Source organism: Rhinopithecus bieti, unplaced genomic scaffold, assembly GCF_001698545.2.
Source record: "Rhinopithecus bieti isolate Rb0 unplaced genomic scaffold, ASM169854v2 scaffold_55189, whole genome shotgun sequence".
NCBI lineage: Eukaryota > Metazoa > Chordata > Mammalia > Primates > Cercopithecidae > Rhinopithecus > Rhinopithecus bieti.
Window position 1 is genome coordinate 729,440 of NW_016821812.1, and position 16,359 is coordinate 745,798.

At 42.2% G+C, this 16,359-nt stretch overlaps 1 protein-coding gene and 1 long non-coding RNA gene across 4 annotated transcripts in view; one reads left to right on the forward strand and one right to left on the reverse strand.

Moving 5' to 3' along the window:
• Positions 1 to 16,359, reverse strand: part of MCF2L2 (MCF.2 cell line derived transforming sequence-like 2) — a 256,218-nt gene that overhangs the window by 99,582 nt on the left and 140,277 nt on the right. For 2 of the 3 annotated variants that reach the window (XM_017860625.1, XM_017860624.1), the window contains exons 12-14: positions 15,670 to 15,861; positions 13,726 to 13,903; positions 7,526 to 7,626 (exon numbers count right to left, since the gene is read on the reverse strand). In XM_017860625.1, the coding sequence (XP_017716114.1) occupies positions 7,526 to 7,626; positions 13,726 to 13,903; positions 15,670 to 15,861 (471 nt within the window). The remainder of the gene's footprint in view (positions 1 to 7,525; positions 7,627 to 13,725; positions 13,904 to 15,669; positions 15,862 to 16,359) is intronic. The other variant, XM_017860626.1, reaches the window with a different exon arrangement.
• LOC108521058 (uncharacterized) lies at positions 4,438 to 7,493 on the forward strand. Its single transcript, XR_001883115.1, has 3 exons — positions 4,438 to 4,583; positions 5,986 to 6,249; positions 7,307 to 7,493. It is a non-coding gene; the product is annotated as an uncharacterized LOC108521058 (long non-coding RNA).

The following is a 16,359-nucleotide window of genomic DNA, read 5'->3' on the forward strand; positions in this document are numbered from 1 at the left end:
TTTTTTTTTTTTTTTTTTTTTTTGAGATTCACTGGTTTTGATACGGAGAACAGGAAGAGACTCTATCCTAGCAGTGCATTCACAGCTGGTTTGTCTGCCCTATTTGCTCTGCCCTAGCACTTCTTTTCCTACTTTCCATTTTCACTGCCTGCAAAAGCCACTTCAATATTCCTTTGGAAAACTGGGCAGTCTGTCCCTTTTTTAAAACTGCAACTATTTCCAGGAGAGTTAAAGGGCTTTCAGACTGCCCATCATTCATGCATTGTGGTGAACTAGCTCAGATTGCCTCTACCTTTAGTCCAGATCAGCTGTCTTGGGAGGGGGGCTTCCTGGAGGAAAGGACGAGGAGAGGAAGGTTTTAGGACATTGTATAGACTGAATCCCCTTTGGAGGAGAAGGGCAGACTTGAGGAACAAGCCTCAGTGTTCCTGAGGCTTTGTGAAAATGAGAAATGAATAGAGAAAGGTAAGAGACTGGATCCTAAATGCAATTTTGCCTATTTCAAAATTTTCAGATGGTCTTTTTTTTTTTTTTTTTTTTTAGACAAGGTCTTGCTCTGTCACCCAGGCTGAAGGAGAGTAGTATGATCATAGCTTCCTGAAGCTTGCAGCCTTGAACTCCTGAGCTCAAGCGATCATCCTGCTTCAGCCTCCCAAAGCGCTGGGATTACAGTCGTGAGCCACCACCCCAGCCTCAAGGTCTTTTAATCTGAGATCTTAAATTTCCCAGCTACCATTGTTAGTAATGAATTCAATTCACTTGCTGGTTAAATTGGCTTTTATAGTCTGGACTAATACTCTAAACACTATTGGTAATAGTTTGTTTTCAGGAAAAACATCTTCTTATAAAACTGACTGCAAATGTTTTAACAATGATTTGCAAATATGTAATTCTGTTTAAAATATCAGGAAGTGAGAAACATGCTATGTGATAACTTTTGCCCATTCCCAAACCAAGAAAATATAAAGGAAGTAAGTGTGCCAAGGCCACTGAAAAGAAGCTGCCCATACATCTTGAATCTTCTCAGGCTGTTTGGTTTCATCTGATTTTAAGCTCCATGGATAAATTTCATTGTAACAACTTTTATGTCTGTAAATCTTAACCTATAAATAAAATCACAAATCAGAAAAGTACTTTATTAGGCCAGTCTTTGTCCCGGCAAATTTGGTCCAAAGCTAGTTTACAAATAATTGCCACACAGCTACAAGGCTAGTGGGTTAACTATCCTAGCATCAATGGTGTGGGCAGGGCTGCAGCCTTTGGGGCAGCATTAGCCCCACTGACAGAGGGTATAGGGTGCTCTTATCAATCTATGAGACCCCAGCCCCAACCTGGACTCAGCTGTCACAAGCCTTTACTTCTTACTGTTCCTCCTAAGTACTTTATCCGGCCAACAAATTCATCCCATGAGGAATCCAAGATGGAAACCTCGAAGCTGTCTTTGATATCATGCTTCCTCCCCCTACCTTCTCTGCCTTGATCCGTTCCTTCATTCTACACATTTCCTTCAATAGTCCTGTTCCAGGCACTAGAGAGAACGTTTTGGTCAATAGGTATGATTTCTGCTCATCTCTTTTTGCCACGGCTACTAGTAAGCTCTCACCACTGATGTCTCAGCCAACTGTGACAACTGCCAGAGGCTGGTCAGCCTGCCTGCCTTCATCTAACCTGCTCTTCAGTGTCTACCAGAGTCAGCTTCCTAATACACAGGTGCCCTCCTCTTCCTGTCAACATTCCTCAACGACAGCCTCAGTAAACTCTCTCTCATCTACCTTCCCAGCATTCTTGAGCCATTCTCAGGACAGCCTAGGCCCTTTAGACCTCTGAGATGTTATACCCTTCCTCATTCTGGAATGCCCTTCTCTGTCTTACCCACCTTTCAGAGTTCTAGTTATTCTTTTTTTTTTTTTTTTGAGACAGAGTCTCGCTCTGTCACCCAGGCTGGAGAGCAGTGGCGCCATCTTGGCTCACTGCAACCTCTGCCTCCCGGGCTCAAGTGATTCTCCTGCCTCAACCTCCCGAGTAGCTGGGATTACAAGTGCCCGCCGCCATGCCCAGCTAATTTTTGTATTTTTAGTAGAGACAGGGTTTCATCATGTTGGTCAGGCTGGTCTCAAACTCCTCACCTCAGGTGATCCACCTGCCTCAGCCTCCCAAAGTGCTGGGATTACAGGTGCAAGCCACCACGCCCAGCCCTATTTATTCTTTAGAGTTGAATTCAAATGCCACCTCCTTTGAAAGCCATCCTTGATGTCCTTGTGAGGAATTGCTTTTTCTACCACATTATATATTCCTTTTACTGTAGAAACGTCATTCTGCTATATATTATAAATTATTAGAAATATGTTGCTTCCCCCATGAAAGTTTCAAGTTTCCTGAGTTTAGGCCTGATGATACAATCATTTTCATATAACCCATAGCAATTGCCTTGATATATATTAAATTGAGCTGAATAAGCCATGTGCCCAGTTGAACCCACCAAATATTTTAGTGATGTCATTTTTTTATTGGTGAAAGAGCAAGGCCAATGGTGATCTTAATGTTATTCTATCTTTCATCTTATTCAACTCCCTCAGCAAAAATACATTTCCTAGCTTAACGTAATCACCACCTCACTCCCCTGAACTTCAGACCCTATGCTAGCCTGAGAAATCCAGATCAAACATAACGAGTTCTCCTTTATCCCAAGTCCTCATGGCCTATAAATGTAACCTCTAGGACAATGTTACAAAGAGTGAGATCTTTATACCACTGCATTCTTGTCACCAAACGTGTAAGTTAAAAATTCAGATTCTGAGTGCAGTGGCTCACGCCTGTAATCCCAGCACTTTGGGAGCCTGAGCCAGGGGATCACCTGAGGTCAGGAGTTCAAAACCAGCCTGGGCAACATGGTGAAACCCTGCCTCTACTAGAAATACAAAAATTAGCCAGGCGTGGTAACAGTCATCTGTAATCCCAGCTACTCTAGAGACTGAGGCAGGAGAATCAATTGAACCTGGGAGGTGAGGTTGCAGTGAGCTGAGATCACTCCATGGCACTCCAGCCTGGGCAACAAAGTGAGAGCCCGTCTCAAAAAAAAAAAAAAAAATCAGATTCCGGGACCCAACCCTACACTTCCCTAATTAGAATCTCAGAGAGTGGGGCCCTGGGAATCTACATAATTCATTAGCTTCTCAGAGCTGTGGTACACAGGAAACCATGAGAATCCTTGTTCTGGAAACTTCAGAGAACTTGGCTGGGGGCTACCCAAGGATTTGGTGGAGTCCCTGAATCTCCTGTTAGCTCTGACACTGACTAGACTTCAAATATCATAGAAGGCAAGCACTGAAATGTGTTTATAGTTCATACGGTTTTCTTGTTGAGAATCAGAAATATTAATAAAAACTTCTGGGAGTCAAAGCAATAAGAAGACAAGGAACTGAATTTAGTCCCTGATCTGTTATCATTTGGCAGTAAGGTACATATTCAACAATAGGATCATTCTGTATAAGCCCCGAATTTGACCTTCTTTCACCTTCTTTTCATCTTCACACTGACCCATTCTGTCTTTTAAACACAGGATTAAATGAGTAACTAAAATTCATCAAGAACCTGCTAGGTGTCAGGTACAGTGCAAGCTGCTTTCCACACATTTCTCATTTAATCAGCCACCTGTGAAATTGCTATGATTTATCACCATTTGGCAGAAAAGGACATTTAGGGCACAAGAGATTAAATAAGCTGCTGGTTGGGTACATTAAGTATTAATAAATAATCAGATAGATAAGTTAGGTAGTTAAGTAAGCTGCCAGATTAGTAAACAGCTAGTTTCAAATCCCAGCTACAACATTTACTAGTTGTATGACCCTTGGGGAAACTCAGCCTCTGAGTCTCATGGCGCTGCTGATAAAACGGAAAACATCATCCTCACAAGGTTCTGAGGACTAGAGATGGACTCAGGTACACACAGCACCCAGTACAATGTCCGGCCTTCAGCCAATGATAGCAACCCTCCACTCACCTCTCCATTCCCTTCCAGCTCCTGCATTCAAAAACTTTTATTTATTTATTTTTAATTTAAGAGGCTCTTTGCTCAGAATCCTGAAAAGGCTTTTGTTACTTTACTTTTTTTTTTAACCTCTGGGAGCACAGAATAGGCTTCTGCTCCTTTAAATAACTTTAACAGGCACCAAAGAACACTGTTAGCTCTTTCTTAATTCTGTAGGTCCACATTTAGGAAAAAGAAATTGTTAGCCTCTGACTTATTTCCAGCTTACAAAAAGGCTGTGATGTTGGCAGCCTGGGAAAAGCAGTTCCCGTGAGTCATGCTTTCAGCTTCCAGCCAGTGAAGAACAGGAAATAGTTACATCACTACTGCCAACAAGCACAGCGAATCGCTTCCACCACAGGGCTTTCCCAGATGACGTCAGTGAGCTGAGCACAGGGTATCACTCTTGCCAGATGGCCCCGGAAGAGTCTCAGGTGCCCTATCAAGTTTAGCTTCTCAAGTTCCCCAGAACCAGCATGGCAAGGATCATCCCTCCAGAAAAGGAAATGATTTCTCTGATCGTGATCAAACCACGTCATGATTTCAGTTGTAGGTGGTGAGTATCGGTGACTGCATTATACATGGTTTTGGTTCACAGCTATTTTTTTTTCTCTGCGTACTTACTCTCGAGGGCAAAGGGGTGGCATTTATCACAATGTTATGATTCACTCTGCTAGACTGGCTGTGTTTCATTTCATCTTTGAGTTCTAGACCTAAGGCCAAAAGGATGTCAGAATTGCCACCCAGAGTTAGATGCATTCTCTATGCATCCTGGTCATCTCTCTTGGACAGCGGCCACTAAACACAAGCTGCAATGATTATTGTTGATGTAGTCAACTGATTTGTCCCCCTTTTAATAATCCATGATCCACATAGACATGAATCTAAACCTTTTTTTTTTGAACCTATCTTTTTCTTACTAGTTTTCTTATGTATTTTGGAATAACAATTTCCCTGGTTATAATACACAATGTGTGAAACCCTAATTGCATCTATTGGTCCTAATTTCATTCCTAAGTCTAGGATTTGGGGATTTAGTGCACAAATCCACTTTCTTCCTGCTCATGTTGTTCATGACTTTATGGACTCTGCTTACATTTGCTTCCATAGCCTTGGTCTTTCTAAGCAGAAATCTGACCAGCCTCTGTTCCTACTCTGCTTCCTCCACCACCTTGACTGTTAACATACGCTGTTGTGGGAAAAGCTTTTCATTAAATACGCAAACAAATCAACAATAAGGAAGAAAACAACTAAAGCACAGAAGGATGATTTTAACATGAACTTGTGCTTGTTTAACAGTACCCATACTGTTTGGTGAGTTGCCTAAATACAGAGGGAGATGGCATCTTAACAGGATGGGTTTGGAGTCTGAATTAAATAAACAACATGGCAAAAGAAGGAAGAAACCAACAGCTGGGTGACCAGGGTTTCTTGGATTCTACTCAACACTTTCCACATCAACAGGCCTCCGATTCTATCCCCACTGCTGCTCCTACACTGTCTATGTTTTTCTTTTACAACAACAACAAAAAACCATAGAACTTGTTTACTGTTCACAATAATCGAAATAAATCACTCTAATTTGGATTCCTTTATATGAGAACTTCCATATGCTTAAAACTCCCGTAGCATCTTTATAGTGTGCAGGTCATAAATATGTTGTCTGAAGATGGGCAAAGTAGGTCATAGAGATAGGAAGTGAGTTCACGTCATGTTGTGAGTCAGTGGCAACAGAATATGAGCTCGGGGCCAAATCTGAGCTCTGATCATGTGACACAGTCCTCACCTTCAGAGATGACACTCTCCTAGAAGTCCAGGGTGCAGAAATGGATAGGCTGATGTTCACTTTTAAAGAGGACCACAATGAAACCCTTTTAATATTACTTAATGATTCCATAGACCTGCTGGGTGTTAAATCAGGTGAATCTATTTTGAAAAATTGCTATTTACTTTTTTAGGTACCTGATCAAGACAGCATGAAATTTCATACAGTTTCCTAACTTGAGAAAACATGGTGATGCAATTCCTCCAACCAGAAGGGATTTATGGACAGCAGTGGCTAGGTCCTAATCTGCCCTGAATACAGGATGACTAAACAAATTGGCAGATGGACGAAGCTTTCTCTCTCTCTAAGAAAAGTCTGCTGAGAACCCTCGTTCCCGCTCTGTTTCTGCCTCCAAGAAGAAAAGCCTAAAACTCACTTTCTTCCAGACTCTTTAAAGGTCAGTGGAGTTCCCGTGGGGTTCATATTCAGACGCTTTGGGGATTGATGATGGATCATAATGTTGCTGAAGCTCATTTGAGCCCCTGGCCTCATGGTTTCAGAACCATTCAGCCAGTCAAATATTTAATTTTCAGGGAGGCAGGGGAAAGGGAACCCCTCCAGGGGTTGCTATGCAGCAACATATATTCACAATTCACAATTAATTACACTTCAGCTTCTAAATATATGTTACTTTAAAATTATACAGTGCTTAGCAATTTTCAAATTTTCATTTCACGCTCAAAATATTTTCAGGAGGTAGCTATTGTTATACCCATTTGTACAAGCAAGAAACTGAGGTTTCAAGAGGTTATGTTGCTGAAACCCAGATCTGCCTGATTCCAAACCTTATGCTTTTTTAAAACTTCTATTTTGAAATAATTATATTAAGTCACATGAGGTTGCAAAGAAATGGAAAGTCTCATGTCCCCTTTCTCCAAACCTCCTCCAATGTTAACATCTAAGAAACTGACACTGGCACAATCCACAGAGCCTATTAAGGGTTCACCAGTTATTCACGCACTTGTATGTGTGCATGTGTGTGTGCAGCTCTATGCAATTTTGTTATGCTCTTTTTTTTTTTTTTTTTTTGAGACGTGGTTTCGCCCTGTTGCCCAGGCTGGAGTGCAGCAGCACAATCTTGGCTCACTGTAACTGCCACCTTCCAGTTTCAAGTGATTCTCCTGCCTCAGCCTCCCAAGTAGCTGGGACTACAGGCGTCCGACACCACGCTTATCTAATTTTTGTATTTTCAGTAGAGATGGGGTTTCACCATGTTGCCCAGGATGGTCTCAAACTCCTGACTTCGTGATCTGCCCTCCTCGGCCTCCCAAAGTGCTGGGATTACAGGTGTGAACCATCGCGCCCGGCATGTCATGCTCTTTTTATGCATGAACCATATACTGTTCTACCAATTTTAAATATGAAGTCAGATTACAGAAATAAATAAAATGATTTTTCTTTTACTACAACAGTACCTACTGATAATTACATACACAACCAAATTTCATTTCTAGCTGCCATTAAGAAGAAAGAAAAGGATGAAAAGGAAAAAAATCCTATAAACCCCAGTTCTTGAAAGCATTAGTCTGTGCTGTGTGCCTTGATGGGCTTATCTTCTGGAGGTGACAACAGGTACAGATTAAGGAAACACAATTTGTTGATTTCTTGATAATTATGACAGCAACCTTCTCTCTTGTCAGAAAGTTCCATAAGTAAAATAAACGTAATTTTACCTTGACTTCAAATTTAGTCTCATCGTCTTCCTTTCTCCGGGAGTTCAACTCTGTCTCTGTATAAGGTTCCTCAGACGTTCTCAGAGGAGGAGCTAGAGGGACTAAGAAAACCTGCCATTAATTTGGTTATTTGACTTCTAAATTATAACTCAGAGCACTTTGTCTGACTTGGACAAATAGCTGGACCATGTCAATGTGGTTAACTAAAAAAGCTCAGTTGAGCTGCTGCATTGATTTCCCAGGTGGTGGATGAAATTGGAGGTGAAGGAGAGACACAGAAAAGAAATAGAATCCTTGACTCCAGGGACTTGACATTTCAGCAGAAGAGAAAAAAGTCACACCCAGCACCATATGAAACATCAAACTACAATAAATCTATAAATATAGTAATGTGGTAAAGAACGGTAGATTTTCTGTCATTCCCATTTTTAAGACTCAGCTAAAAGGTCACTTTCGGCTGGGTTTGGTGGCTCACACCTGTAATCCCAGCATTTTGGGAGGCAGAGGTGGGCAGATAACCTGAGGTCAGGAGTTCAAGACCAGCCTGGCCAACATGGTGAAATCCCGTCTCTACTAAAAATACAAAAATTATCCGGGCACAGTGGCATGTGCCTGTAATCCCAGCTACTTGGGAGGCTGAGGCAGGAGAATCACTTGAACCTGGGAGGCAGAGGTTGTGGTGAGCTGAAATCGCGCCACTGCACTCCAACCTGGGCGACAGAGCTAGGCTCCATCTCAAACAAACAAACAAACAAACAGGACACTTTCCTCATGAAGTCTTCCTTATTACAAACTTTATGGATTCCTTTATGCACTGCTGCTTTGGCATGCATCATGTGTACAGCGTAATGTTGCACTTGATGTTGTTCTTGGATTCGAAGACTAAATTCTAGGTGCTGCATTGTATTGAATATATTTTCCATTATAAAGGTAATTAATTTTTGCTTATTATAGAAAATCTGAAAAACACTAAAATCTTAACATTGAAGCATAGTCACTTAGTATATTTCCTTATAGTCTTCTTTCAAATGCTCTCCCTCTTTTTACACACATACATGTACACACACAATCATACTATGATTGTACTGTAAGAGGATGGCCATGCCTGCGATAGCCAGCAGTTGTTGCCGGTATAATCTGATGGTATAATTGTTGGATTCCAGAACTGGTGGACGCACATTTATCAGTGAATGGGAGGACTGTGAGATAGAATCAGTTGACTGAGTCAGGAAGAAATTGGGCTGTCTTGCTCTTGCTCTTTTCTCTCGGTCACTATCTCCCTTCTCCCCTTCCCACAAGGTCCTAGACACCTGGGAAATATCCTTTCTTTAAGCTCCATGGCCATTTGGTAGTAAAACTGGGACTTGGAGAGGAGAAGCCCTGGTTAGGCCTCAAGGCTTCCTAACCCATCTTACCAGCTTTACCAAGCATTGTGGGTGATGGCCACAAGGCTAATCGATAAGAGGTACTTTGAATTCTTATTTGTCATAGTCGCCACCCTTGTATATGCTGGTCCCTTGGGAAACTCACAGGAGATGTGATTAATCCCAGGCAGGATTTGAGCATTTTTTTTTTTTTTTTTTTTTTTTTTTTTTTTTTGAGATGAAGTCTTGCTCTGTTGCCAGGCTGGAGTGCAGTGGTGTGATCTCAGCTCACTGCAACCTCCACCTCCCAGGTTCAAGTGATTCTTCTGCCTCAACCTTCCAAGTAGCTGGGACTACAGGCATGCACCACCATGCCCAACTAATTTTTGTATTCTTAGTAAGGATGGAGTTTTACCATGTTGGCCAGGATGGTCTTGATCTCTTGACCTTGTGATCTGCCTGCCTCGGCCTCCTAAAGTGCTGGGATTACAGGCATGAGCCACTGTGCCTGGCCGACTTTAGCATTTACAGGTCCCAAGACCAAAATGCCCTTCATCAAACGCCCCCAATATATCACCCTGATTCTTAGCTATGATAGACTTGAGGGAGGTTGACATCTGACCTCCAGAAGCTCCTCCCAACCCTTTCATTCTGTGAGCCAACTGGAAGCAGCTTGGGCTTTCTATGGGTTTTTCATAGATGTTATGTTGAAAATGGTAGAAAAGTACACTGCTACCCCAGGTTATATATATTACCATTAATGCTGCTTTGTAATAACAGACAATCCTTTGGGCTCCTCCCTCTCTGTGGGATCTCTATAAAGTGAGTGATTCCAGGCACAATAACTAGATGCTAGAAATGGATGCACAATAATTGGTGACACCATGACTGAGAAGCACCTGTCCTTGACACTGTAAGTAGAGTGAAGCAGTGAAAGGCAGGGCCACAGAAGCCACACTACCAGTGTTCAAGCCTTGCTCTTCCATGCATGAGGCACACATGATTACAGTCACCTCTGTGCCTTACCTTTTTCATCTGTAAAGTAGGGAAAAATGAGAAATCCTATAGTAAAGGGCTGTGATGAGGCTTTAATGAGTTCATTTGTGAAGAATGTAGATCATATACAATGTATAACACATTTTAGCTATTATAGTCACATGGCATTAAAAAGTTTTTTCACATTCCTTATGGACTTCAGAGGTGTTAAAAGTTGTAGCCAAGGCATCCAGCTAACAAGAGTCAGAGCTGAAATTCCAGCTCTTAAGCCCTTCCACCCATCTTCTTTACACTGTGAAATACCATTGCTTATCTTGGCACAGACTCAGCTACTAAGGAATCAGACAAAAATGTTTGAAAAGCCTTTTAGTGACTTGCTAGAGTCCACACTCAGTAGATACTTGCCAAAAACAAAAGTGCAGGATCGTTCTGCAAAACGAGCTAGTTGTTTGACTTAAGTCAATGACAACCTGTTCAGACTTGACAAAGACCTATTTATTCTGGAAAGGAGTGTTATCTATTATGAAATCTTGTATTTGAAAAGCCGAGAAACACATCTCTAATTCTTGCTTTATTTAGTTGAAACAAACATATGTTCCTTGAAACAACGAATGAGGCCAAGTCGTAGATGTGAACATGGTTTAGCTTGAGGGAAGATGAAAGGTCAAGAGAACAAAGTTCTGTTTCCAATCATCTAAGAAGGATGTCTCTGTGTATGTTTGGGTATGTCTGTGGTATGTGTATGCAAGTGTGTTAAAGTGTGTACGTGGATGTGTGTGTGTATTTGCAGATAAAATTCAGGAAATAAATACACTACATGTTATCAGGCTTACTTCTAAAAAGTAGGACACGTGGTGGAAGACGAGGGACTGTAAATTGTACTAAATGGAGAATTACCAAAACACACCACAATTTTCAGATAAACAAAAACTGAAAGAATTTATTGTTAACAGGCCAGGCACAGTGGCTCACAACTGTAATCCAAGCTCTCAGGGAGGCAGAGGTGGGAGGATAGCTTGAGCCCAGGAGTTCGAAACCTGCCCGGACAGTATAGCAAGACTCCGTTCTCCACAAAAAGGAAAAAATAAAGACAAGAAAAGAATTTGTTGCCAGTAGACTCCCCAACAATAAATACTAACAGAAGCTCTTTATTCTGAAGAGAAATGACATAAGATAGTAACTCAAATCTATAATAAGGAATGAAGAACCCCAGAAATGGTGAATAAGGGGGTATGTATACACACACACACACACACACACACACACACACACAGAGGTATTTGTCTTAATATTGAAAGCAAAGATTGTAATACCATAGTGGGGGTTTAACATATATAGATGTAATATTTATGATAAGAATAGCACAGAGGATGGATGGGGAGCATATGGAAGTATGACGTTGTAGATTTCCTATATTTTGCATAGAGTGGTAAGAAACTAACTCAACAGATCATGACAAGTTAAGATGCATATGGTAATCCCTAGTCTGGGTGAAAAATAGTGCAAAGAGATACGATAACAAGCCAATAGAGGAATTAAAACAAAATATTAAAAAATATTTACTAACCCAAAAGAAGGTAGGAAAAGAGGAATAGAAAGTACATGAGACATAAAGGATAACAAAACAGGAGCTCTAAATCCAACTATATCAATAATGATGATGGATATAAACATAAAAATCTAATCACTCCAATTACAAGGCACAGGTTGCAGTGTATAAAAAGGCAAGGCCCAACTATATGCTGCCTACAACAAATATACTTTAAATACAAAGAAGAATAGAAAACAAAAAAATATGTTGTGCAAACACTAAGCATGAGAAAACAGGAATGGCTGTGACAATATCACACAAGATAGACTTTAAGAGTATTTCTAGAGATAAGGAGCGAAGAAGAGACATTTCATCATTATAAAAGGGCTAATATATCTGCAAGACATAAAAACCATGAATATATATGTGCTTAATGACAGAGCACCACAATACACGACACAAACAAATGACATGTACATCCCGCCCAAGGACAGTTTATTCCGAGAATGTACAGTTGTTTTCACATTTGAAAATAAATCATTGTAATTTACCATATTAACAAATAAAGAAGAAAAACCATATCATTATCTCAATACATGGACCAAATAAGCATTTGAAAAACTCAATAATCATTCATGATAAAAACTCTCAAAAAATAGAAATAGAAGGGAATTCCCTCAATCTGATAAAAGACATCTGTGGAAAACCTATAGCTTACATCATACTTGAAGGTGAAACTTCAACCTTTTTCCTAATATTGGGAAAATACACGGATGTCTGCTCTCACCATTTCTGTTTGACATTGTAGTGGAGGTCCCAGTCATTATAATATGACCAGAAAAAAAAGTACAAAGATTGAAACAGAAAAAGTAAAAGTATTCCTATTCACAGATGATAGGATTATATCTCTCTATAAAAATCTATTCCTATTCTTAAATACGGTAAATTCCATTCATTATAGGGTTAAAAAAATGTGAAATGCCTAAGGCCTTTACACTCAAAACTACTGCATTGTTAAGAGAAATCAAAGATGACCTAAAAAACATAAGTTATAACATATTCAGGAATTGGAAAAGTCAATATTGGTAAGATAATAGTTCTCTCCAAACTGGCTCATATATCCAGTGTAATCCCTATCATAATCCCAGCAGAAATTGAAAGGTGATTCTAAAACTTATGGAAAAATGAAAAGGACCTAAGATAGCCAAAACAACCTTGAAAAAGAGCAACGTTGGAATATTGCATGACTTGATCTTAAAGGCTAACTAATAAGCTATAGTAATCAGGACCATGTGGGATTGGCATAAGAACTTACCTATTTTTTAAATCTCTGCTCAAAGAACCAATTTTACTACATCATTGCTAATAAAATGTGGGCCTTTTAAAGGTCCTCAATGGAGTCTATTGTATGCTGTTATCATTACGTTGTTATTATTATGATGCATTTGTTGTTGTTGTTGTTGTTGTCGAGATGGAGTTTTGCTCGTCACCCAGGCTGGAGTGCAATGGCACAATCTCGGCTCACTGCAAACTCTGCCTCCTGGGTTCAAGCAATTCTTCTGCCTCAGCCTCCTGAGTAGCTGGGATTACAGGCGCCCACCACCATGCCCAGCTAATTTATATATATATAAATAAATTTTTTTTTCTTTTTTTTGAGATGGAGTCTCGCTCTGTCGCCCAGGATGGAGTGCAGTGGTGCCATCTCGGCTCACTGCAAGCTCTGCCTCCTGGGTTCATGCCATTCTCCTACCTCAGCCTCCTGAGAAGCTGGGACTACAGCCACCCGCGGCCACGTCTGGCTCATGTTTTGTATTTTTAGTAGAGATGGGATTTCACTGTGTTAGCCAGGATGGTCTCTATCTCCTGACCTTGTCATCTGCCCACCTCAGCCTCCCAAAGTGCTGGGATTATGGGCGTGAGCCACCATGCCCAGCCTAATTTTTATATTTTTAGTAGAGATGGGGTTTCACCATGTTGGCCAGGCTGGTCTCGAATTCCTGACCTCAGATTATTCACCCGCCAAGGCCTCCCAAGGTGCTGGGATTACAGGCGCGAGCCACCGCGCCCGGCCTTTATGATGCATTTTTTTTTACTCCTTCAGTAGATTGTGTGTTTCTCCTTACATCCAGGCACTTGGTGTCATCTAAGTGTTTATGTCTTCCATGTCTGCGCTATGGCATATCTGTAGTCTGTTTTAAACAGTATCTGTTAAAACAGTGACCATTATCCATTGTACACAACCAGTCTCAGTCCTTATGTTGCTGGTGAAACACAAAAGCCACAAAGCTGCTTTTCCTCAAATAACCTACCCGAGGTGGAGAGCTGGCTGGTTTTCAATGACACCCATTTTGGTGAAGACTCAGGATGTGGGGCCACAGGTTGCACTGGACGAGTCTGTTTGGCTGCCAGTTTCATCAGACTCACTTGCCTCTTGTGAAATATTTCCTGGACATCATCCAGCCTCTGCAAAACTTTCTGAGCTTTGGCCTGCAGTAACAAAAGCAAATCATGATGAACAGGTCTCTCTGTATACAGCCTGAGGACACGAAGCATTCCCTTACTCCCACCTTCCCCTACTCCCCCCATCCCTACCTCCCTCAGGTGACCCCCTCTGGGCATCACTATGCAAGTCGTTGCAGGTCCTGCCATGCTCCAGAATTGTGCATCTAAGGATCAGCCTCTCCTACTTGAGACCCTTGAGGGCAATGACTACATCCTTGCACTATGGCATCTCCAGTGCCTGGAACACCCTGGCACAGGAGTTTGAGACCAGCCTGGTCAACATGGTGAAACCCCATCTCTACTAAAAAAACAAACATTAGCCGGGTGTGGTGGCTGGCACCTGTCATCCCAGCTACTTGGGAAGCTGAGGCAGGAGAATCGCTTGAACCCGGGAGGCAGAGGTTGCAGTGAGCCGAGATCATGTCAATGCACTCAAACCCAGGCGACAGAGCAAGACTCCGTCTCAGAAATAAATAAATAAACAAACAATTAGAATACAATGTGGTTTGTGTCATGTTAGACAGAGCAAAGATTTTGGCCTGAGTCCCTGGATGGACTTCAGGGCATTCCCCAGAATTACATGAACAGTTAGACAGGCTGGATATAATCTGTTTGTTCCTCCACCGCGTCTTCTCTTCCCTGCTGTGTGCCCAGGAAGCTGACTTAAAGAAGCTCTTAAACCAGAGGTGCAGACAAGGTGATGTGGCTCTCAGAGGAAGGTGTGCTATCTACAACCCTGCTGGCTTCATGGAAGAATGCGCTTCTCAAATGCAAATCCAATCAAGTTATCCCCTGCTTAAATCCAAACTCTTTCATGTGGCCCACAAAGCCTACCTTGCCTTCCTCTCTCTAACCTCACCCAAAACACACTTCCATTGCTCTCTAGGTTCCACACCCTGACCTTTTGGTCTGCACTGTGCCAGGCTCCCTCCAGCCCTGAAGCCTTCGCACATGCTGTTCCTCCTGTCCGGAAAGGCTCTCCCATCTTGTCTACTCATTCTCCAGGCTTTAGCTCAAGTGACTCTTCCCGAGAGCCTTCTCTGACTCCAGTCCAGGTCAAGTTCCTCTGTCACATGCCTGACCCTGAATCCCTCCTTGACAGCACTTATATCAGCTTGTAATACATTTTTGTGTGATTATTTTGTTAATGTCAGCCTCTCCCACGAAACTGTAAGCTCACTGAGGGATGGAAACATGCCTATTTCTTTCTTTTTTTTATTTGAGACGGAGTCTCACTGTGTCGCCCAGGCCGGAGTGCAGTGGCACAATCTTGGCTCACTGCAAGCTCCGCCCCCCCAGGTTCACGCCATTCTCCTACCTCAGCCTCCCGAGTAGCTGGGACTACAGGCACCTGCCACCACGCCTGGCTAATTTTTTGTATTTTTAGTAGAGATGGGGTTTCACCATGTTAGCCAGGATGGTCTCGATCTCCTGACCTCGTGATCCACCCGCCCGCCTCGGCGTATTTCTAATCATCACAGTATCCTCAGCACTCAGCACAATGTGTGGTACATCAGGAATGCTCATAAGCATTAATAGAGAAATGACTGATTTGAGTCAGATGAAGGTCAGTATGCCAGGATGTTCAGGCCAGGAGTCTAAGAGGCCACCAGAGGGCTTTGGAATCGGTGAGCCCACTCAATACAGCCTGCTCAGTACACCCTGCGTGCACTTTATCAGGAAGGAGATACAGTCCCTCCCTCCCCTATCCATTTCCCAACCATAGGATCAAAATAACCCGGAAGCATTACCTTTGCATCCAGGGTGAGCAGCAACTCAAACTCACTGTAAAACTCCTTGGGGCTGAGCAACGGGTACTCCTTGGCTGTGCCCAGGAATGTTGCAATGTCATTCAAGGCGATGTCAACCCCCTCTCGAGACTGGCACTTGTCTACAGCTTGGGAAGCCAAGAGGTAGATTCCTGCCTCACACCATTGGCTGACCTTCGGAAAGAAACAGTGCCTTGTGCACTTTGCCTGACCACAACTCAGAGCCACCATAATCCTCAGCAGGTCTGAGCTTGTCTACAAGGATTCTGAGACAATGGAAAATTGTCATGGGACGGCATAAAGTTTAAGGGGTCTAACCACTGTAAATTATACTATGAGGTGGACAAGCCCAAACCAATCTACACCTGTCCACTTCTCAGGGAGGTCACTTGGTCAGCAAAATGAGTCATATAACGTTCTTCTCTCTTCCACTGACGGGAATTGCTACATCTCCAGGAGGAGACAGGTAAATATGTATTTAATTTGAGACAGCGTTTCACTCTGTTGCCCAGGCTGGAGTGTAGTAGTGCAATCATGGCTTAATGCAGCCTGGAGAGGTCTACCCCAGGCTCAGGTGATCTTTCCATCTTAGCTTCCCAAGTAGCTGGGACTACAGATGCGTGCCAGCACACCAGGCTGATTTTTCTTTCCTTTTTTTTTTTTTTTTGAGAC